At 38.7% G+C, this 23,476-nt stretch overlaps 1 protein-coding gene, 1 long non-coding RNA gene and 1 other non-coding gene across 3 annotated transcripts in view; 2 read left to right on the forward strand and 1 right to left on the reverse strand.

Moving 5' to 3' along the window:
• The window catches only part of LOC122801374 (uncharacterized protein PB18E9.04c-like), a 58,577-nt gene extending 51,432 nt beyond the window's left edge, over nucleotides 1-7,145 (reverse strand). The window contains exon 1 of the mRNA XM_044070904.1: nucleotides 6,960-7,145. Within this exon, the coding sequence (XP_043926839.1) occupies nucleotides 6,960-7,041 (82 nt within the window). The 5' untranslated portion in view covers nucleotides 7,042-7,145. The remainder of the gene's footprint in view (nucleotides 1-6,959) is intronic.
• A 69-nt stretch (nucleotides 7,146-7,214) lies between these two features.
• Nucleotides 7,215-18,501, forward strand: LOC122801375. The gene is made up of 3 exons (XR_006364695.1): nucleotides 7,215-7,405; nucleotides 7,563-7,787; nucleotides 16,902-18,501. It is a non-coding gene; the product is annotated as an uncharacterized LOC122801375 (long non-coding RNA).
• On the forward strand, nucleotides 9,977-10,049 carry TRNAR-CCU. The gene has a single exon. It is a non-coding gene; the product is annotated as a tRNA-Arg (tRNA).
• Nucleotides 18,502-23,476: the final 4,975 nt, after the last annotated feature.

Raw genomic sequence — 23,476 nt, forward strand, 5'->3', positions numbered from 1 at the left:
GTTGGATTGTCACATTAAGTCAGACGACCAGTGTCCATTTAGTGTGAAACTTCATATGCAGTCAAGCCATATACACCTGTTCAACAAATTTGTCAGAAGTTTGTTTGCTGACAGAAGCAAGTCCTTGCCAGACAAGAATTAAATTTCCCATCCTGTGAATTTTTGCAATTTTCATGAAACCTCTGCAGGTTTTTAATGCTCATACTTTTTAGCACAATGCTTCTTGCACTGCCCACAAACCCTGGCAACTCTTGCTTCACTTTTTAGCTATGCCATGTACATGGTATTTACATGCGACTACAAGGTTTCCTTCTCCCAACCACAGAGGGTAGGGTCTGCACTTGGTCTTAAATTTGCTTATAAGCATTTGGATATTTTCCTTTGGACAAGTGTTACCAACCTTGCTTACACAAGCTTAACAGACATTCTAAACTGGAAGACAAATACTGACACCACAGAACTTCCAGAGGTCATTTCAGAGGCAAGTTGATAAACGTAGCTGTTTGGTAAAAATTTAATTTGTGCTCAGTTGCACCTGTAAAAAGGTCACCCCTTCATACCCACTTTCAGATTAAAGCTACAGACCACTTGAGACTTAAGTTTGCCAGTGGGCAAAGAGGATGTAGTTTGTGGTTAGTGTGTACCTACAAGGTGATAAATGATTGCCGACAGGAGTTCCTCTACCATTTCATTGTAACATATGCACCAAGCCTGTAGCAAAACTGAAGTCTGAAGATAGAGCCCAGTCACTATACTACAGTTGTTATTTCTGCAATATATATCCTACATCACAGCCATCACATCTTAATCTTACATTCCTTCATCTTGTGGGCCTGATCTTTTAACCCCCCCCCCAGCTCCACTAAGAACCATTTTCAGTCCTTAGCCGTTGCAAGTGCTCTTTAAAAGCATGCCTCACAGCACTATCTGGTGGTAGGTTCATAGGCGTGTACTAGGCTAATGACCACTAGGTCCTTTGAAGCCTAGCCATAAATCCAAGTCTAACATTTTCTGGTACCCATTATGTGCAAGCAGGGGCTTGGAGGATGAACCATTTACAAGAAGTGTCCATTAGAGACATAGGTGCCAAACCAGGGATGAATTTCTTGTTCCCTCCATCAACTGTCCAAGTTACTTTTGAATTGGTTTAAGTAGGAAATCTGCTTCACATGGATGGGGAGCCTTCTACAGACAAGGCATAGTCTACAACACATACCTGTATCACCAGCAGATCCCATTTATCACAGGGGAATCTTAAGTCTTTAGAAGTGTGCTGTTCTGGAGCACTTTATAGATATGCAAAAAGCATGTCAGGATGAGGTCCAACAATGCCTTGTTGGTCAGGCATAGACCTCCCCTCAACGGCCTGTAAGAAATACAGGGATAGGGTTTTGAGGTAGTCTGCACAAGAGGCTACTTGGATCCTTTGTGATAAACCTCTGGACTTGTTGGATGTGCCTGGTTAGGTACATATCAAAGGGGTCATTGTACCCAAGTGCAATAAATGCCAAATACAGTTTAACAGTGACCCTATCAAGGCTAATCTGTTGTCTGCCCATTTATCATTTCTTTGACTAGTGAACTTTGGAGGGGGTGGGTATATTAACACCCATGTTGAAGGGGTACTTGTTTTTATGGTTAATACCATTGCAATAATTGTAAAAGTATTCTTGTGCAAGACAAGAAAAAAACAACTTGAGGGCACCTATTGACTAAAAGGTGCCCTTTCCTATGCCATTGATTTCAGTGCACACTGCATACTATAAATTAAACCTTCAGGTACATAGTATCTCAGTAAACTGTGTTCCAACATCAAATCTCACCTACATGGAAAGAAATGCAAAGTGACAAACTGAATGGACAGCTAAGTTTTAATAAAAGTATAGCACAGCATTGGTTACTTACAGGTAATCTGGCTTAACCAAATCTGTTTCCCCATCTTTCTGAATGAAGATATTACAATGAAACTTGGATATTAGTGCAAGTAAAAAGCATGCTGTATTTCATTAGTCCTCGCAGGAAACACTAACCAAGTTTCATTAACTAAAACTCAAAGCAATTCTAATGTCCAAGTCTACTTAATTTCACTACTCCCATGAATGAGCAGTTAAGTCAGTGAAGCATCAAGGCTGAAATATGCATGTATATAGCTAGCGGGGTTTGGTTTTGTTGGCTAAAACATACCCAAAGAGACTTAAAAACTAAAGTCACGGCCATTCAGAAGTCATGCAGTTGAAGCACTGGTATTGTCTATAATTTCCATATATCCCATGAACCCTCATTACAGAAGTGAGGATTTTACACTTTAGCTTGTCCTTTCTTGCAGTTTCTAATGGCTCAAACTTAATTGCAGCTAGTATACACTGCTTTATCAGAACATCCTTTACAACCATTGCCCATACAGCTACAGCAAACTTTAGTATTTGTCCAAAAAGATGCCAAGTCATTCCCCAGAGACTCGCCTCTACTCAGTGTAGATTCCTCAGATGAAGTCATCTACTACACTACTATAATCAGAACCTAAACTGAGAAAGTGCACAGAAAGCATATGGTGCAGGTAAATTTCTGATCTGAAAGAGCAGTCTTGTGCAATAGTAAAAAGGGATCACGTGTCCAACGCTGTTAAGTGTGTAGCCAATTTCCCCAAAGAGAATTGAATCTCTCACCAGCAGATTGTGCTTGAATTTTTTTTTTTAATAGGTTATTATAGAGCATATGGCCAAAGGGATCATGAAGCTCAGCCACATCACCCAGTACTGGTGGGAAACTGGGTGTGTCCCCCCATTACATACTCCTAGTAAAAAAAATGTAGAATCTCTCATCCAGTCATAGACTGGTTTAAAAAATGTTGCTAGGGAGTGGTCTGTAAAAAATGTTGCTAGGGAATGGTCTGCTTGATAGACAAGGGCAACCTACACCAGAAATGAGTTAGTACATTGGATAAAGTTCAGACATTAAGATCAGATGGCATGACAGTCAGTTTAGGGCTCTAGAGCTGGCCTTACCTTTTGTGCTGCCATCTGACCTTTATGCAAAAGTCAGAGACTCTAGGTGTTTGCTTTACCATTTGCTGGATTTAGTGTAAAAACTGCTTAGCTTTCCATGCTACAAAGCACCAAGCAGAGATCCCCCTGTGATGTCCCTTTGCCATATCCCTTAATCAATGGAGCTAAGTTACTGTTGTATGTGTGGGTTCAAATCCCAGTCTAGCCTATTTTGCAGGTGGCATATGATTAAAATGTTTACCTTACAGACAACTGGTACAGAGTTTTGAGTCTCACCAAGGGAAATGGACTAAACTTAAAATGATCCACAAGGGCAGCTAGCCTAATACCTACCTTGGAGTCTGTACAATACTTAGACTTACTGATTAAGACTACTCAAGAGATGGTGAGGAAACAGATTTCAAGCTGATTATGGTACTTTGTGAGGTACATGACAAAAGGGGTATTATATTCAATGATGGGCCTAGTAAGTGAGGAACAAAGGGGCCTAGCTCCTTTGGACCTTGCTATGCCATATAGGATAAGCTGTGCAAGGGAGTTTTTTTTTTTAAACCACCACAGAGATGCACAGTAGTCAAAGGAGACCATTATCAGTTGTTTATTGGTCAGCTTTTAGTAGTCTATAGACTGAACCCAATATTTAGCTGCAAGCCCATAGGTCTCCAAGTCTCTGATGACTCAGATTTAACCAGAATGTAATTTATATGGTAAACAGTAGTGCTTCTTAGATTTGAAGAAAAACTATGCCACATTTCTTTGTGTTAAATGGCAAGACCATGATTCACACCAAGCAGTTAGTCTAGCTCGAAGAATTTGGGCATCAGAATGGGATTTGATAACCATCGCAATTTACAAACAGCAAGCTTAGTTATAAAAGCTAGTATCAAGACCTTTGGTTATCACAGAAATATATACGCAAGAGGGGACCCAGGACAGAGTCTTGTGGGGCATCACTGACATTTAGGCAAATATAATGGTATAGGTTCTGCCAGGCAAATCTAATGGTATAGGTTCTGCCAGCCAGTTACAAGTCCAGCAAACCACATACAGGTTAATGTTGAGTTGTGAAGATTTGTCAGTCCCTGCACTGGGAATGATGCCAAAGGACTTATCAAGACAGTGTGGACTGCATGTCCTTTGTCCAAGCACCTAAACACTCAACCAGGTTGGTCAGCCATAACTTGCCTTTTTACAAAGTCAAACTAGTGCATACCCAGGGATACAAGTTCACTTGTCAGTGCATTTTTAATAAAATAGTTAAAACTATACCTTCAAGAGAATTCTCCACCATACCTCTCAACCTCTTGGAGCAAGAAATCTGGACAAGTAAAAGCAGGACAAATGCTCAAAATACAGACAATTTTTAAATATTGGAAAAGCTGTACCAGAGTACCAATAAGTGTTCTCACACCTCTCACCCTGCCAACAATCTTCCCATCACAAATGACTAGAGCTAGTAGAGAAAATCCACTCTTAAGACACCCAAAGCAATTCGCCACACGGATAATAAAAACTAGAGCTTTATTGACTAAAATGCTCATAGAGGCATCAGAACAACCTCAACATCTGACATGACGTGCAAAACAAATATAATACAAGACTTGATAACACAAAGTACTATGGACTGAAACAAATTGAACGGCTGAGTGCTTTCACCCGTATCAAACGGGCTTCTTCAGATGGACGTTGAGGTTGTTCCGATGCCTCTACTTGAACATTTTAGTCAATAAAGCTCTAGTTATTATCAGTGTAGGGAATTGCTTTGGGAGTCTTAGAGCGGATTTTTTCTACTAGCTCTACTCATTTGCATGATGGGACGAGTGTCGGCTGGATAAGAGGTGTGAGAACACTTATTGGTACTCAGTGGTACATTTTTTGCAGTCAATTTTTAAATATTGCTTTTGCAAACTTAGGAAGTTGATAGAACAGGTTTTGAGTTAGCATGAATTTTCTAAATAAGAAGTCTGAAACTCAAATCTCATTAATTTCAGTCTTTAAATAATTACCACTAATTTGTCAGAAAAAAAATTTTAATCTGTACAGTTGATGGGAATGTCCACCTCAGCATATGCAGTCTGTTCTACAACCCACCAGAAGACAATGTTGGTGTAGTATAGGATGATTACATTACACTTGCAAAGAGAAAAAACTTCTTTAGCACCTTTCTGACAGACAAGATTAAACTTTCACCCCCAAGCACTGTTAATCCCTAGTGTGGGACCAGATCATAACAGCTGACATTACAGGCCAGCAAAGACCAAACATGTACCAGAATTAAGGGTCTATCAAGCAGTTCTTCCAAGGGACATTTCCAGTTCTACTTACTGTTTGCCAGGGCTGTTTTACTGTCGTTCAAAGCCCTACAACACTGCATGTGCATACCTTTCTGAAGCTTAGTACATAGTGCAAGTAAAGCTCCATGCACTAGTCTCACTGATCACAAGCAGAGATACAATCATAATCCTGTATAGTGCAATCCCCTATTCAGGAGTGTTCACCAATTAAGCATCATTCATTACTAGGAAGTTACTTGCCAGCATTGATACAATGCAAATTAACCAGAAGTTCAGATACCAGAACACAACATGTTTTTATCTATACTCGTATTGCTAAGGGCCATTACAAGTAAGAACATAGGTTATGTACTACCCCAGCATACAAAATACAGGGGAAGGTGGCATGCAAATGCTAAAATAAAAAAGCTGACATTCATGGTAATTTTAAGTTGAGTATGCAATACCTGCTTGATCACACCAGGTTACTTCATGACTTTCCATAGTATTAAGGGATAACCTAGAAGCATAGGCTTTTAAGGACATCAACAATTTGTAAATACTAGTGGGAGAATCAATTCCAGAACAGAATGAAACTGTAGTAGTTTGGGACTAACTGCAGTCAGAAGGTTAATGCAAGAGGCAAAAAATTAAGACAATGTCCTGAATAGCAGTATTAAACAGCTTTGATGGGGATGGCATGCAGTAAAGGCAAGCATAAAGACAAGACCAGTAATGAGCCCAAGGACTAATTGGAGGTTATCAAAACATTTCCAGTACCTTGTACATTCCCTCAAATTTCCATGGTCAGGGAAAGATTTAAGTAAGTCTTTCAACATGTTCAGCTAATATTCTCTCCAGTTTCAGCAGTGAATCTAGTCAAATTTAACCCCATGTTTTCAGAAGCAGGGGGTGGCATAAGAACTTCCTACTGTACATTCTCCATAACCAAAGGTTTTATATCAGTCATAAAAACAGCACTGCAGCTAGTTAAACTGACCTCACATTTACCCAAGTTCACTACAGTAAATTACTCATAATTGCACACTCATTTAGAAATAATTACTGAAAAACAGAATGTGAGCGAGTGGAATTATAGGTTCATAGGAGATTACTAGGCTAATGGATTAAGGGCACTTACAAACCTAGCCAATACAACCCAATTTTACCCAATATATGGTCCCCAGGGGCAAGAGATGACATGGGTTTGTGCCTGTACAATGGAGTATCTTACAGACTGCCTCCATCCATAAGGGACATAGACACTACCCCAGGTGTGAGCATAGGCACTACGAGGTGCGAGTTGGAGATTGCTCATCCATTGATCCAAATTGCATTTAGAGAGGGCCAGGGAAGGGCTCTGCTTAATGTGAATAAGAAGCCTGCTGAAACACAAGTACAAGATTATAGCTATAATGCATGCAGGACTGATAATTTAATTTAATTTGACCTCAGTCAGGTGGAGCTTATTTCACCTAGGGCAAGGAGAAATAATAAATAGCTAAAAAAACAGGGATACAGAGGAGGGGAAGAAAGGAGGCATACATCTTTACAAAAATATTTATCAGTACCCACCCTTTCAGAAAATCAAAGAAGAGGGTCAAGGCATAGTTTAGGTATACAAGCCCATATTGCTGCATTATACCAGACAAGAACTAGAAGAAGAAACACAAAACAATACCTGTTTGGGTATTTCCTACTGTAATACACAGCAGTGCAAAAACAATGCAGTAACTGCAGAGCATCATTTTGTTTCTTTGCATCAAATCTCACACTACCATATGATACAACAAAGAAAACCAGCAATCACAGCACTATGCACAAAAAGAAACTAGATGCCTCCTTCACATACAATCAAAAACATACACTCCCCCCGAATGCCCTTAAATAGGCAACACTTAGCAAGGCGTGGCCTCTGTTGTCAGTTTTCCTTAAGAGTAATTTTCACTTACAAATGAAGTTAGTTGTTGCTTTAAGGATGAACAGCACTGTAGCAACACGTAACATTCTTGTAATTTGTTCCTACCTTTCCAAGTTTTAAATAAATGCCAACAGTTTGAACTTAAGGGTTCCATCATGTCTGTTTGAAATGAACCCTTTCTATCAGAGTCAAAGCAAAATTAAAAGGTATATTTGTTATGCCTTGAAAAAGAAGGGTTGGGGGGGGGGGGGGATTGATACAGACTTATTAAGTAAAACATTCCTGTACATAGTAGCATTGTCTTTGCATGCTTCAAGACATAACTTGAAAAGGATTTACATTGGATTTCTTTTTATACCATAGGTACTTATTTCTCACTGTGTCTGGCTCTCATGGTGACAAGTCTGTTGGAAACTGTGACCATCACCTATATCTTGCACTGTGGTCCCACAAAGTATCCAGCTGTCCCACACTGGGTTAGAAAATTAGTCCTGCATCACATTGCAAAAGTTCTTTGCTGGAAACACCAGGAGTCAAGTGACTTCACAGCAAAAGATGTCACCATAATCATGAACACTGCTGCTCAAGGTAAGTTTTTTTTTTTAAATTCTGACTTCTGCTGACATTGTGTTATAAGGTAAACTGCAGATTCAACTGGGGAATGGAAAGTATATTTTAATTCATGTCCAAATAAACAGTGATGGATGGAGAACAGCTACTTTCCTCCTTACAGCAAGCAATCACTGATTTGCACCATTCTCCCAAAGGAGATATTGCCCATCAAGGAAATGTGGCCTGTTAGTCACACTGCATAGCATTATCCTGTTCCTGATATGGCCTGGTCTGCATATGGGTCTGTGCATAGACTACAGGGATGACAAGCCATTGGTAATGCCATTTAGGAGAGCTTCTGCCTTTCTTCCTTAGTCTTAACCGGGACTAATCATTATTTCATAAAGACATGCTCATCCAGTCCCAAGGTAAATGTTCTGCTACCAGTCTTCAATGAGGTTAATAGTGCAATGCAATGAGATTTCCCTTCCCCATTCCATGGAAATAGGTCATTCCCCTCAATCCTTGAAATTCTTTTCCTAGCTAGTCTCCTGTCGAGACTGGTCCATTCATAAAAGGATACTGGGCAGAGCAGGAAGACTTTAATTTCTACATCAGTAGACTTACTGCCCTGACAAGTTAATGGAATATGTGCTTTCAAGGATGGCAGATAATGGTTTACATATTTAAAATCAGCTGCTTTGTGTCGTGCCAGTAAGTTTGTTTTTGTATGGGCCATCTTTATATACTAGTGCTACCTCAAGTGACAATGAGGATTGCTTTCTGTTTTAAGATATGCAGTCAATTTACCAACTTTTGTCTGCATGCCTTATATTTTTTGCAGGGAATTTATTGATTTAAATTTGTCAACTGGGTTAAAACAATGTTTCTTTGGATACTTTTACAGGTTCAATCCTACAACTTAAAACAGAAAATACAATGAAGTACAAAGTACAAATTTACTATTACAGCATATGGTGTAACATAAAAGTATCAGCTATGATTATCACATCAATAACACTATAAAAGCAGTTAATAAAAAGATTGGGTCACTGTATAGAATTAAACCCTTCCTTACACCTGAAGCACGGACCACCTTAGCACAATCACATCTTATCTCTACCCTACTGTATGCTTCCTCTATTTACACTAACCTCTCTAAAAGCAACCTTAGGAAACTGACTACATCCTACCACAATATAGCTCGTTTTGCCACAGCATCCCAGTATAGAACTCACCACTGTATAAACTTAAAACACTTACACTGGTTGGAACTTCCTAATAAACTTATCTATCAACAACTCTTAATAACACATAATATTCTATATCAACCTTCAAAGACACCTGCTCTTAGTAACCTCTTGACCCCCTATAATAACTTGAAACAGCTGCGCTCCAAAAGCTACAGATCAACACAACTAGAATTACAAATTCTGCAGGTAACTGCCTTTTCTCCAACTCAGTAGGCAAAATATGGAATAACCTCCCCTCACACATTACCTCTCTCGGCTCCTTTCATCTTTTTAAAAAACAACTTCTTTTACATCTGAACAACTTCTGGCTCTGCTTTTGTACCAATCCAGACTAATCTACTATCTTCATTCTACTATCATAATTCCTTATGTCAAAACTGCAATCTTTCTCTGTGATCACGAATGACTCAATGACTGTACTGTTACGACTGTTCTCAAAAAAAAAAAAAAAAAAAAAAGAGGGACAAACATTGTCTTTTATAAGTATGTACATACATTTTAAAATATGTAATTACCCCATCCTAACATAATTGTACTGTAAAGAATTAATGCCTTTCTCAATACGTAGATAGCACTATGTGTTTTTTATTACTTGATCTAAACTAATATGTATCCATTGTTGCTCACTGTCTGTGTCTCAGGCATTTATTGTAATTGTTTAATTTCTATAGCCTTGTTTTAATCTGAGGAGCTTTTCTCCCCGGGCCTCCACTGAAAATGGAAATTATCCAGCTGGACTAGCCCGGTCAACAAATGTAAAATAAAATAAATAAATAAAAATAAATCAGAGGTTAGTCAGTCTCACATTACCCACATCTTGGTTTTATCAGCTATTAAGACTAATACCCAGCAGTGGAAGAGTTCTACCCCCCCCCCAAATGATTAGTGAATGCTAGCACATTTTGTACAGTATTTGTCTAGTGGAATCTCAGCTTAAACACCTGAAAGGAAAAAACAGTAGATTACTGTCAGACCCTAGTAGCTTAATGGATAAAGCATTGGCCTCCTAAACCAGGGATTATGGGTTCAAGTCCCATCTGGGGTGATATAATCTACAATAAACAGGACATGCTGGAGGGATAGATTCCTGTCTCAGAGACTTCACATACTCTGGAACAGACTACCCATCTATGTCAAGCAAAGTTCTTCATTAGCACTCTTCAAGAAAAATCTTGATGAGTGGATGGGAAATATGAAATACACCCTGGTGATCACTTCTGTGTCTCTGCTTGGCAGCCGCACAGGAAAATAACTTTCTTGGGTGGCGTAAGCCAGGGAACCTTGTTGGCTAGGCTTACATAGGCCCTTGGGCCAATAGCCTAGTACCTACCTATGAACCTACTCCAGAAATGGGCTCCATGAATGAACATCATTATTTTCCTCGAATGGTTAGTATCCATTCTTTTGAGTATTCTCTCTCTCTCTCATTCGGGATTCCTGTGATTTGCTAGAATATAATGAGCATTTTTGACCTTAAAGCACACTGCAGTTCAAACATCTTGTTCTTGTTCGGTAATATAAACAAACCAGTTTCTAAGGAACTTTCCTCTGAAAATTTCTCATGCCTGTTATCCCTTTTATCCTTTTTAGCTTCTGCTTGCTGTTTAGCGTTATGTTTCTTTGAAAGACATGCAGCTGTTTTTTAATATATAAAATGCATAAGGTTCATACTTACAGTTCACATATGTTATTGCACTCTGAATCTAAGCAGTTATTAATAGTGTACACAGTTAAATGTATGGTTATAATGTCTGAAATTGCTTGTTTGGCATAATCATTTTTGAAGACGTCTGTAATATTAATTTAATTTGCCAACAAATAAGCCTATTTCTGTAAATTGCTGCTCTGTGTTACTAAAATACTAAATAAAGTTATCAAAAAAAAAAAAAAGAAAGAGAGTAACAGAGAATCAGTGGATGTATAATACAAATTCAGTCTGAAACAATAAACATAAAAGCATTATTGAGTAGGGAAGTAAAGAGATAACATCACCAATAGGGAATGTAAGGAATGCAGGAGAAATTAGATATGTCTTTGTACATCATGTACCCAAACTTAAGTTGTTGGAGTTTGTTAAAAGTGGGTGAGTATATCCAAACACTGGCATACATGTGTGACTAGGAGATAAAATGGGAAGGTTGTAGAATTAGATAATTCCATCAGGTGTGTAACTGGTACAAGATGTGTTTTTGTTCAGGAAGTGTTTAAATTCCTTCCTGAATAGTTTAAAGAAGAAGTATTCGTTAAGATAGGTTAAAAGTGATTCCCGGACTTGTGGTCCGAGGTTGGAGATGCTCTGGTCTGTGTAACGCAGTTGTATTTTGAGTTTTTGAATGGAAGTTATTCTGGGGGAAAGGATCTAAGGTTGTAGTCTAAGGTACATGGAAATAAATGGTTGCCAGGAAAGGGAGAGACTGGAGGTTGATAAGGATCATGAGGAGGGAGCCTAGTAAAAGTTTTATCCCATGAGAACCAGGCAGCCAGTGAATCTGGCAATGATGCAGTGTCTTGAAAGAGACTATAATAAATCTGCAGATGTTGCTGGCAAACATTTGTAATGAGGAGAGGTTTTTCCTTGAATGTAAATGCCACCGGGGTAGCCCTTCCATGAGTTGTGAAATAAGCACCAATTTACTGATGGCTATCTATCCTTCAGGGGAAAAAAGGGGGAAATTCTAATTGCCTAGAATAGCTGTAAGTTTATTTTTACTTTAGTTACTTGTACGTGGTTATAGAAGTTAAAATGTAAACCTAACCAAACTCCTAGGCAACAGAATTATTTGGTGATGCCAGGGGTTAGAAAGAGATATGCCAGATGCTGGGAACCTTGGCAAGCATGTGTTTGCTTTCAAATATGATACGTTTTGTCTTTTTGGTGATTAGGAATAGTTTTTCTGTATTAGCCAGTTAAAACATTGGTGATAAACATTTGTGTGCAAACTGTCTTACTTGATCAAGGCTGTACCCTGTTACAAAAAAGGTATAAATAAATAGAATGTCACAGCTAAAGGCAGAAAAAAGATTAAAAAAAAATCTGACGCTTAACCGTGGTCTGAACCATATCCAACAGGTATAAAAACTTGACTTAATACAAGCACCAAGCAGTTCTCATTTGCCGTCAACATTTGTATCTTATCACAAATAAAAACTGCAAGAGAGAGCAATGGCCAAAGTAGGTTATAGCAACACACACAGATGGTTTGCAGAATTTAACCTTCAGTGTTGAGAAATGCCTGTTAATAATTAATCTACAACATGTGTGGTATATGTTCCAGTAGAGCACATTATCTCAGACTTCATTAATAGAGATATTGAAAATCTCTTTAACCCTGGCCCCTCATCAATTTAGCATTCTCAAAAGAAGGTTCTGCCACTTTAACTTCATTAATTTCTTTGAAAATATAACTGAAGCACTGGAGACTGGTTATGCATATTGCATATCTAGACCTAGCAAAGGCCTTTAACACTATTGCCCATGCGTGTATTATTGGTAGAGTTGTAAATCTGAATATAAATCCTTATGCTGTGTAGTGGACAGCTCAATAGTTGTCTAACAGAACCCATGTTGTTAGAGTAGCAGATACCACTTCTGAAAGAAAAAAAAACTACCAGTGATGTACTACAGAGCTCAGTTTTGGGCCCTATCCTGTTTGGCATATATATCTCAGACCTTTAGGCCAGCACTCCTGGCGTATGGTTAAGTAAGTCTGCAGATGACTACAAACTGGGTTTGTTATTCGATCTTCATCTGAGTCACAATTGCTCCAATGTGGATTAGACCTTGTTCAAATTGGTACAGGGACAATGGTCTCAAATTAAATATAATAAATGTAGCACCCATGTTGAAAATGGGAAAAAGGGGGCTGATGATGATGATGACTGTAGCATAGTTAATTTTAGTAAATAAAACAGTTTCACTTATTATATAGGAGATACACACCTCCAATCAGATACTGTTGTAAGGGATGTAGGCACTCTTGTTGATAATTCCTTATTTCACTATCATGTCTCCACTATAGCTCAGAATGCCTTTTATCTGGCCCATCTAATTTAAAAGGCATCTCCACTAAATCAAAAGAAGTCTTAATTACCCTTTACTCATCTCCATTCAGACCAATTATTAAATATAATATATTTTTTAGCAAATATTTATCTAAACATATCACTCAACTTAAGATAATTAAAGAGCTTCATAACTAGAAAGGTCAGTGGCATCAAAAGTTTTTACTTATCAGAAGAAAATGACAGCTATTGCCCTGTACTCAGCCTCTAACAGAACCCTCCCTGGAGATTTAGGTCTAGCCTTTCATGCTATGAAAGATTCCACACTATTTGACCTCATATTCCTTTGCAGAACTAATGCTACCTGAAGTAGTAGGTTAAAGGAACTAAACGTTCATCAGCAGATAAATAAGACACTTTGGTATGATGGATTCATATCCCAATGTACCCCTCACCTCTGGAACAAACTTCCACTCCATGTCAAGCAGAGTAGCACCATTGCCACCTTCAAGATAAATCTAGAAAATGGGATGGCGGCCACAAATCGTCCCCTAGTCTATCTTGTCTTGCCCTCCTTAGGGCTAGAGAGAAAATTTGAATAGGGTTTGGGAAAGGCTTGAAATGGTCCAGACTGATTGCTTAATACTTATCTATGAATCTTTGAACCTCTCTTGCCTTATCAGAGCATAAGCTGCTGCATGCTTTGCCCTTACAGCGCTGTGCACTCAGCTTACATTGGTGAAGACTGAATCATCTTTAGAAACCAAAGCCTTCTAAGTTTTGTCAGGATATTCCAACAGGCCTCCTGCTATTACTTTCTGCAGTACCAGCATACTTTCAGTATCAAACAGTATATTCCATTACATGATATTGCATTCATGTTGTATAAAAGACTGGTATCTGATAAAATATCAGTTTATAATACATGCTGCTACATACTAAGACAAGCATGACAAGAAGGCTATGCAAGTATTTAATGGATTATAAATGGAAGTCTTCTCCTTAGCATGGCAGTGGTCAGATCATAAGATGACCATCTGTAAGGAGAACTATGAGCATTAACAAATAAATGAACCAGCTCCATGGAACTGAGTGTTTGGCACCAGCTAGACTTCATCCTTAACAAATCCAACCATTTCTTAATTGCTAGCTACAGATTCCCATCAATGTCACCCAAAGATAACAGAAATTACTTCAATACCACTGAGGCAATAAATATCAAACTAAATACCTTCTTACAACAGGACTTCAATTACCTTTATCTTTGTTAGAAATCTCAGAATTAATGCCCAGTAGTGTGCATAGCTGATAGAAAAGGATACCACATACATAGACTCAGGAGACCTAGACAATGTACTACCTGACACATTAATAGGTTCATAGGTTCATAGGTTGGTACTAGGCTATCAGCCCTAGGGCCTATACAAGCCTAGCCATAACAATTCCCTGGATATTTCTTCCCACAATATTTACTTCTCTGGACCCCTGTCTAGCAGGGTGACTGACATGATCCCCAGGGTGAATTTCCTATTTCCCATCCAATCATCAAGGTTCCTTTTGAAGAGGGCCAAGGAAGCGCTCTGCTTGACATGTATGGGCAGTCTATTCCAGCGTAAAGGGAGTCTCTGGGTCAGGAGCCTATCCCTTCAGCATGTTTTGTTCATTAAGTTCAAATTTCATCTCCTTCTCCTCCTATATTCTCAGATTGCATACCTGCATCTACATTCCCTCAAATCTCCCAAGAGCTAACCTTTAAGGTACTATCTAAGGCCAAGAACACTACTTCTATGGGACTGAATTATGACTTGCCAGAACCCTTACAGAGGTTATTCAGTATCAGCCTCCAAACAGGCTTCATGCCAGATGAATGAAGGACAGTAACAGTCATCCTCTTCCTCTAAGGTGGGGCATCAATGGACCAGGATAATCATAGATCTAGAAGCCTGACAAGCATCATCTGTAAGGCTACAGAAAAGCTCATCATTGAATTAATACATAAGGACATAGGTAACATACAAACTCTTGACCCATGCCAGTTCAGATTCATCAAGGGCAGATTCTGCCTAAGTAACCTGGTCAACTTCTTTGAGAAGGTTACTAAAACAATGAATGGGGGTAAAGCAATACACAGCACATATTTAGGCACTTGGGTGCTATTGATAAACTCTCCCAGCTACATGCAAATTGTAACTCACTGGATATCAAATTAGCTCACAAATAGAATCCAAATATTAGGATAGGTGGGTTTACCTCCTCAAAAGGCCTGTCACTAGTGGTGTACCCCAAGGCTTAGTTCTTGGGCAACTCTTCTTTGGTATTTAAGTCTCAAAGGTCAGAGGAAATGTTAAGTGTTTATAGATGACCATGTTTGCAGATGATCGTAAATTTGGTGCCATCAATTACTCCCCGGAAGACACCAAAATCATCCAAGAGGTCCTTTTCCAAACAAATATATGCTGTCAAAGCCATGGACTAAAACTAAATGCCAAGAAATTTATCATCATACCCTTCAGCAAGCATGACTTCCCTTGACCTATCGCACTAAATACATACCCCTGAAATTTGATCCCTCAGTCAGGGATATGTTGAGAATGAACTGTCCTTTGATTACTGCACAGATACTAAATCCTTTTTCATCAAGCTTATATGTAAATGGAGTCCAGTTCCAAGAATGCAATCGTTCCTCTGTACTCTGCTCTTACCATGAATATAATGCCATGTTCAGTATGTACCTGTCCAAGCACTTGTTATAACTCAAGTGACCACAATACTATCTCACTATGAAAATCAAGAGCTTAAATCACAAAAAAACTATGCAGACCATCTCAGAACATTGCCCCTCTTCTCAGAGTCATGCAGGCTACTAAGAGGTGACCTCTGCCTTGTGTCTAGAGCCTCAGCAGACCCTATCCTGTCAGATGTATTACACATTTGGAAATACAATGGCAGTATGAACACCCACTCAGGGGATCTCAATGACTTTTGCAACATAAATAGAACATGTTGGAGGGACTGGTATGTATCCAGAGAATATCTCTTCTATCAAAAAATTATCCACTCTACATAAAGTGAAGTATTTCCCTTTCTCTATTCAAATGTGATTTTGACAAATGTATGGGAAACTGCAAATTCACAGCTGGTTTAGCACCTACATCCCTCATGAATGGGTCAACAAAACATGTCCCAACGCCTTGTTCTGTCCACCTCTGGATTATTTGTACACAAAATATAAGGGTTAAAACTACAGTGGGAATGGAGGGCTAGGCTTGTTAGGATCCTCACAGATCAATAGTCTGTAACATGTAAGGCAACCAAAGTAAGACTAGGAAATACTGACTGCCCATTAGTGATTAGAAAACATTTAGTGAACTGATAGTCCACTGTTATTATTTTTAATTAAATGTGTTATTAATTTAATTCAAAATGAAGGTGGGTGATTATGGCTGATTGTCTAGTGTTATTAGAACAGGAAGATTATATCAGTGTGATAGACAGATGATGGCACCCCTAGAGACTCACAGACCACTACATATTTAAAGTAGGGGATGTTTCAGCACCCAGAAAAAACAAATAGTACCAAAAATAGAGGATTAACAAATTTCAGGAAACATTTTTCCAGCTAATGTCATAGAAAAAAACAGAAAACAGTATTTTTTTTTATAGAAACCTTAAACAGCTTTGGAGTACAGTGGAAGAACAGCTAGGAAAGAATACTCCCTGCAGAAACTGACACATGAAGGGATTATTATATGAAGACAATCTCTTTAAGAATAGTGAATCTATTTTCTTTATCCTTCTGTTTTTTGATCTATATATATGCTGTCTATAGCTTAGTACACTGTTATTTGGACCACTGTTGGCTGATAATTAAAAAGTTTACATTTCATAAACACAGGCAGAAATGTGAAGACCCAAATACCTAGCGCATGCTGGGATCCAAGCCCACTACAGCCAATACTGAAAAGCATTGCTGAAGATGTAGGTGGGATTCAGAAACATTTTATCAATCAACATGAAGAAGAGGAGCTGGAGGAAGAATGGCTCAAGATTGGCAATATGTTAGACAGGCTTCTCTTTTGCATTTATCTGTGCTTTGTAACTGTATTCACAGTTGTGGTTGTTAGTGTCTGGTTCGCATGGTACAATGTGTAAAAGTATGTTTTTGTAGTTAATGAAAAAGTAAAAAAACTAAAATATTGTCTACTAATCTGTTTCATTATAAGTTTATATATTTTGCCTGCACACAGTCACAGTGCTATGCAGAGTTTAGCCAAATTTAAGATACAGTCAGGGTTTAAGACTTTGTTCTGCTGTTCTCCAAGACAGGCTTTCACAAATACTGAAATATTTTTTCTATTTTTCTCTGTTTAACTTAATCTCTGTTACAGTTAGGCTGACGATTTATGATAATATATTCCCATTTATGCTCAGAAAACTATAACTCAGAGGCAAGACTTGTAAAGTGTTATAATGATGTTGTGCAGCTGTGGATTACATCACTTTTGTGCTACACAGAACTAGTCATTCAGTTAGGCTAAAAGCTTTCAATTCATCCCTAAAGTTTATACTTATGTCTTTATGGGGTCTTGCTTGGTAAACATGTTTTATCTTTAAGCAGTATGAACTGGAGACACACTAAAATGTTTTGGTTTCACATGCAGCAAGTACAGTTTATTTTCTTGAACTTGAAGTGATTATGTTAAAGCTACAGAAAGTAACAAGCTGCAATTAAATGTTTAACTTTTATTAAAAAATATGAGTTTGATAGGCGATTTACAAACTGTCAATAATCAATTGTGACAGTTTGCAAGTTCTGAAACCTGATTTTTAAGGTTCATTGCCCCCTACAAGTTGGCATCCAGTTCAGGTGTACCGTTTTCCCCCTCCTTTCCTACAGCACTGTCAAGGAAGACTCACTACAGCTTTATGGAACTACTTTGGATGTCAAAATAGATTTTTATTTTTGTTTCATATCTACTAGTCAATGACCAATCAGGAGGATAGTCTGGGAAATGAATGATAATGTGATATGTGGCAGTTACCTATTGACCATAAGGGGTGTTGTTATTCACTGTGGGAATCTGTACTTCTGTCTGAAACAAAATACTCTTTAAAACATCTTTTGGTTGATTTCAGGAAGCTTGACAACTAGAAGTACTAATTTGAATCTGCATGTATTGCTTCCAGTCATGTAGACTGTTCTGTTAAACCTGTCTGGTTTTATAATGGACATGCACCTATAAAAAGTGATACACATCAGAACAATATTCTTCTTATTTGCATCATTTAATCCTGTTACTACCATCCATGTTTAAGGATTTGCCTTACTAAATACCATAAGATGAACTGCAATGATTTCTATACACCACAGACATAATGGCATAGAACATGGTGCTGAGTTTTTTTTTTTAATTCGTAAGAAAAAATGGAAATCAATGGTTGAACTTCACTTTATTATTTTATTCAGTCATAAGTACATTTTTGTAACACGAAAGAAGAGCTGGAAGAGAAGACTGCAGTCAAGAAAAATGTTAAAGTGGCTTTTTGCAAGGTTTTATAAATGACTACCACTAAGGAGTGTACACAAAAACTAAAGTTATAATAAGAAATAAAGCACCTCTACAGCACTTGGACATCTCTGTAATCCCCCCTCCTAAACCCTCTCTCACCCCCCTGCTAACAACTCCTCTTCCTGCTTGTCCTAGACTTTCTTTCTTAGTTACTACAATGCACAAGTTTCCCATCCTTTTGAAACCAACTTTATGTGTTTTGGCACTTGTTTCATTCATTACTTAATTACTAAACGTTATACTTACAGTAATATGGTTCTGTTGCTAATTATCTTTATTCTAATTTTTATCTCTGATTGCTTAAACGTTCTTGTCTAAGGTATTATTACACCCTTATAGCACTGTTCTTGATTTATTGTTTAGTTTAACTTATTGTACAGTGGAGTTTCACCAATATTCTCCTAATATTTTCTACTTTTATTGACTGTTATACAATTTTTTATTACTGTATCTCAAGTTAGGTTTTGCAACTATTCTTGATTATTATACTGTGGAGCTTTTCTCCCTGGGCCTCCGCTGAAAAAGGACTTTTTGCTCAGTCATACTATCCCAGTCAACAAATGTCAAATAAATAAATAAATAATAAAGTGACAGCAAACAAGAAAACATTACAATGTAAGCATGTGAATATGAGAACAATGTGTGGGGAAAGTCTAATGCAACCGATCATTGAAACAGACTGCAATGCAAAATATAACTTCCTGCTGGAAACGGGGTAAACAGATTTCAGAAATGTGCAAAACCATTAAGCATACCAAGAAATGCTGGACTAGCTACTTCAGTGTTTCACATGGCAAAAGACTAAATAGATGGCGTATATGGGAACTATACCAGGACCATAAATTTGTATTTAAGGTATGTTTGACAGCCTTAAAAGGTAGTTTGTGCCCCATCAATATGATGACTAGGAAATATATAACAGTATGAAGTGCAAGGCTGAAAGATAAGTTCAGACAGATGCATATACTGCAGTGAAAGCACAAGATAGGCATTATGAATCTACAGATATTAATCTGAAATCAAGGCATAGATATGTAACAGTGCTTAGGTAAGGATAAGTAAGCAGAACAGCAAGGCTAAGTCAGAAATGAACAAAGACGCTTGACATTTGAGCAATTTATATGAAGACTACCAAATGATGAAGAGATAAAGCTGATGATTAAAGCTGAAGCAAAGAAAGGAAGTTAATTGAGGTATCCAACATGAACTGAGAAACAAACAGAATCAAACATGTATGAATGCTACAGAAAATAGAAAGGGTTTCGAAATTTAGTTCAGACTGGCAAAAAATGTCATTAAGACAACACCTACTTTTATGTCTAACTTGTTCAACATGTCAAAAATATTCTGCATCTCAATACACATCAACACTGGGTAGTGCAAAGAGCTACTTTCATATGACATCCTAAAGATTAAGCTTTCTTTCAGGCATGACAAGTACAAAATGATTGTCAGCAACAATCTGCTGTGGTTGTTATGTTTTGTCATTTGTCTGTCGGAGAGGAATGTGAGGTTCAGTCAGATTCTCTGACTGGAAATTGAGCAGGAAACAGAGTCTCTTTGTGGAATCAATACAAAAATGTAGTCATACAACCACAGATCTAGATAAAAATAATGCAGACTTCCAAGGAACAGAGAGTATATTTTTTAATAAGTTTATCCAGCTGAGATTTGTCTGGAGGGTAGAGCATTCAAATATCACTAAATCAAATTTAACAAACGGGGAGTAATGGCATTTTTTTTTTTTTTTTTGGCATTAGGACCTACTATTTTGGCTTGTCTGAGTTTTAAAATTCTCTGAGTCATATTTAATTTAGTAAAACATCATAATATATTATTAGCCATATGATTTGAGCTACCCGAAAGAGCTTGCATCTCCTTCTTTCCATATCTTCCATTAACTGTGGCCCATTGGAGCAGAGATAAGTGGCCCAACTGCAGAGCCAATGGCCTGAGCAGGGAAGAGACTAAAACTAACTGGAGAGTCACTGGCTGAGGAGGAGGATAAGATTATGTTGCCAAGTGTGTGCTTTCTTATACTAGGATGAGCGTGTGGGGCTTAGCATTACCTCTGACAGAGGCCATGAACTACACAAGTATGTTTTCTATCTCTGTAATGGGGGAAAACAAATGCTGCAATTGCTGGAGTTATTATGTGCATCCTCCCATTTAATTAGCGATTTTGACAGCCACTGCCAAATTATGGCTCCTGTATTCATATCCTTTCACTGCGTAGATTTGTTGCTCCAACAGTCCTAACCTTGTGAGCACTTACCACATCTATTTCCCAAGGTGTGAAGGAAAACTACCTGTTAAAGGGTTCATAGGTAGGTACTAGGCTATCGGCCCTAGGGCCTATACAAGCCCAGCCAAAAAGGTACCCTGGCTTTTGCCACCCTAGAAAATTATTTTCTTGTGCCACTGTCAAGCAGAGCCAAAGAAGTGATCCCCGGGGTGAATTTCCTATTTTCCATCCAATCATCAAGATTTTTCTTGAAGAGCACTAATGAGGAGCTTTGTTTGATATAGATAGGTAGTTTGTTCCAGAGTATGGGAAGTCTCTGGGACAGGAATCTATCCCTCTGGTATGTTCTGTTTATTGTGGTGACAAGGCTTAGGTCTCTAGAGCGTGTAGCTTGTAGGGATTGGGATTTCTTTAAGTGGAGCATGTCCAACAGCTCTGGGTTTGACATAGCTTTGTATGTTAGGCAGACATCACCTCTGAGTAGGCGATATGCAACAGAGTAAAGCTGGAGTTTTTTGAGACAGTCTGCATAGGGCAACTACTTGAGGCTGGTAATCCTCTTTGTGAGGTATTTCTGCGGCTTTTCCAGTTGTTGTAGATGTCTTGTGAGGTACATACCAAAACGGGCGTTGTACTCTATAATGGGTCTAATGAGTGATGACTAGAGTGGAACAATGACCTCTTTTTTTCTGGATGAGAAACATTTTGTGATGAGGTGAGTCACGTAGAAGGATTTCCTGACTACTGTGGCCATGTGATTATCAAAGGAGAGACTACTGTCCACCTGTGTCCCAAGGTCTCTTATCACACTTTCAGTGTTAAGTATACTACCATCTATGTTGCAGTTCATGGGTACAGAGTTTTTACCAAAGGGGATGACAATACACTGTTTGGCATTGAGCTTGAGGCCATGGCTTTGACACCAGGCATCTGTCTCAGTGAGGCCCTTTTGTAGGATGTCCAAATCGTTAGGAGTTTCAATTATGGCTCCTAGTTTGCAGTCATCTGTGAACTTCATTAGCCAAAGACCTTCTGTGTTAGCCTGTACTTCAGAGAAGTAGATATCAAACAGGAGATGATCCAGGACTGAACCCTGTGGTACTCGACTTGTCACTGGTCTGAAGTTGGATTTGGAGTCTGCTACTTTCACAATGTGGGTTCTGTCAGTGAGCCAGTTGGCAACCCATCTTGTGACATAGGGATTTATACCTAGTTTAGTGAGTTTATCTATAATTCCAGAGTGGGGGATTGTGTTGAAAGCTTTGGCAAGATCTAGATAGGCTGTGTGAACCACCTTACCCTTGTCTACGGCTTTGGTGACTGCTTCAAAGAAGTCTATCAGGTTTAGGAGACACGATCTGCCTTTTACAAACCCGAACTGGGTGGGGTCCAGAGTTTGGAGATTAACAATGCCTTTGTTTATAAGTTCCATGATGATACATTCCATGGCCTTGCAGACCAGGCTCATCAGGCTAATGGGGCGGTAGTTACCACGGTCCCTGGTGGCTCCCCATTTGTGGAGTGGGATAACTGCCACTGTGTGCCATTCAGCAGGCACAAAGCCTGAGGTGAGGCTGTAATTGAACATGGTACTTAGGTGGGGTGCCAGTTCGTTCTGTAGTTCATGTAGAACGCAGCCTGGGATGTTGTCTGGTCCCATGGATGCTGTGTTCTTGGTTTTGGAGAGTGTGGTTTTTACCTGTGCAGCTGTGATTACAGGAACTTTGCATTCTTCCGGTATAGAGATGGACTCTTCAGGGAGTGAGAGGGGGTAAAGTTAGCACTGAACCTATCTGCCAAGATGTTGGCAATATCAGTTGGGTCTGTATATTTAGTGCCATTGTGCTGTAACTCAGAGCAGATCTGAGTGTTGCCACTGAGATTCTTGACATAGCTATAGAATGCTTTGTAGTTGTCTTTAGAATCAGTGGCAATTTTGTTTTCGTAACTAGCTTTGGAGGATTTTATCAGGGATCGCAGCTTCTTATTGAGGCTGACCAGGGAGCTCCTCCACTCATGGGATTTTACTCTCTTTTGCAACAGTTTCTTCCTTCCGTTGTACAGTTTGTTTATGGCAGGGGACCACCAGATTGGCTTCCTTTTTTTAGAGGATAGCATCTTGGTTCTGTTTGGGATACTACAATCCATGCACTCGTGTAAGTGCTTATAAAGTGCAATTGTGTAGGATTCAGTAGTTGTAACTGTATTGTCCATCTGCATGGGTGTCATGAAGTTTACCACTTCTGTCTTAAGAAGCATGAAGTTGGCTTTGGAGAATTTTTTTACCGTGGTTTCCTTAATGGTGGGTGAGGGCAGGATGTGGATATCTAGGGTAATTAGCTTATGGACTGATCGGACCAATGAGACGTTGACTTCAGGTGTGGAACACCGGTCACTCATGTTGGTAATGACTAGATCTAGGATATTGTTGCCCCTGGTGGGGGTGTGGATAAGTTGATCCAGGGCACTGGAGTTTATGAATTCCAGAAAGCGTTGAGCAAAGAAGTTGGTACATGAGTAGTTTTCCAATTAATGGTGGGGTAGTTGTGTTTGGTTGAACCCTAATATTTTCCAGTATATCAAGAAAAGAGGAATGGGAATCCTGGGGCATGGTGTGGGATCTGTAGCACGCTACAATTTGGATTGCAGTTTTGC

This window comes from Protopterus annectens, chromosome 4.part1 (assembly GCF_019279795.1).
Source record: "Protopterus annectens isolate FY-2018-M chromosome 4.part1, PAN1.0, whole genome shotgun sequence".
NCBI lineage: Eukaryota > Metazoa > Chordata > Ceratodontiformes > Protopteridae > Protopterus > Protopterus annectens.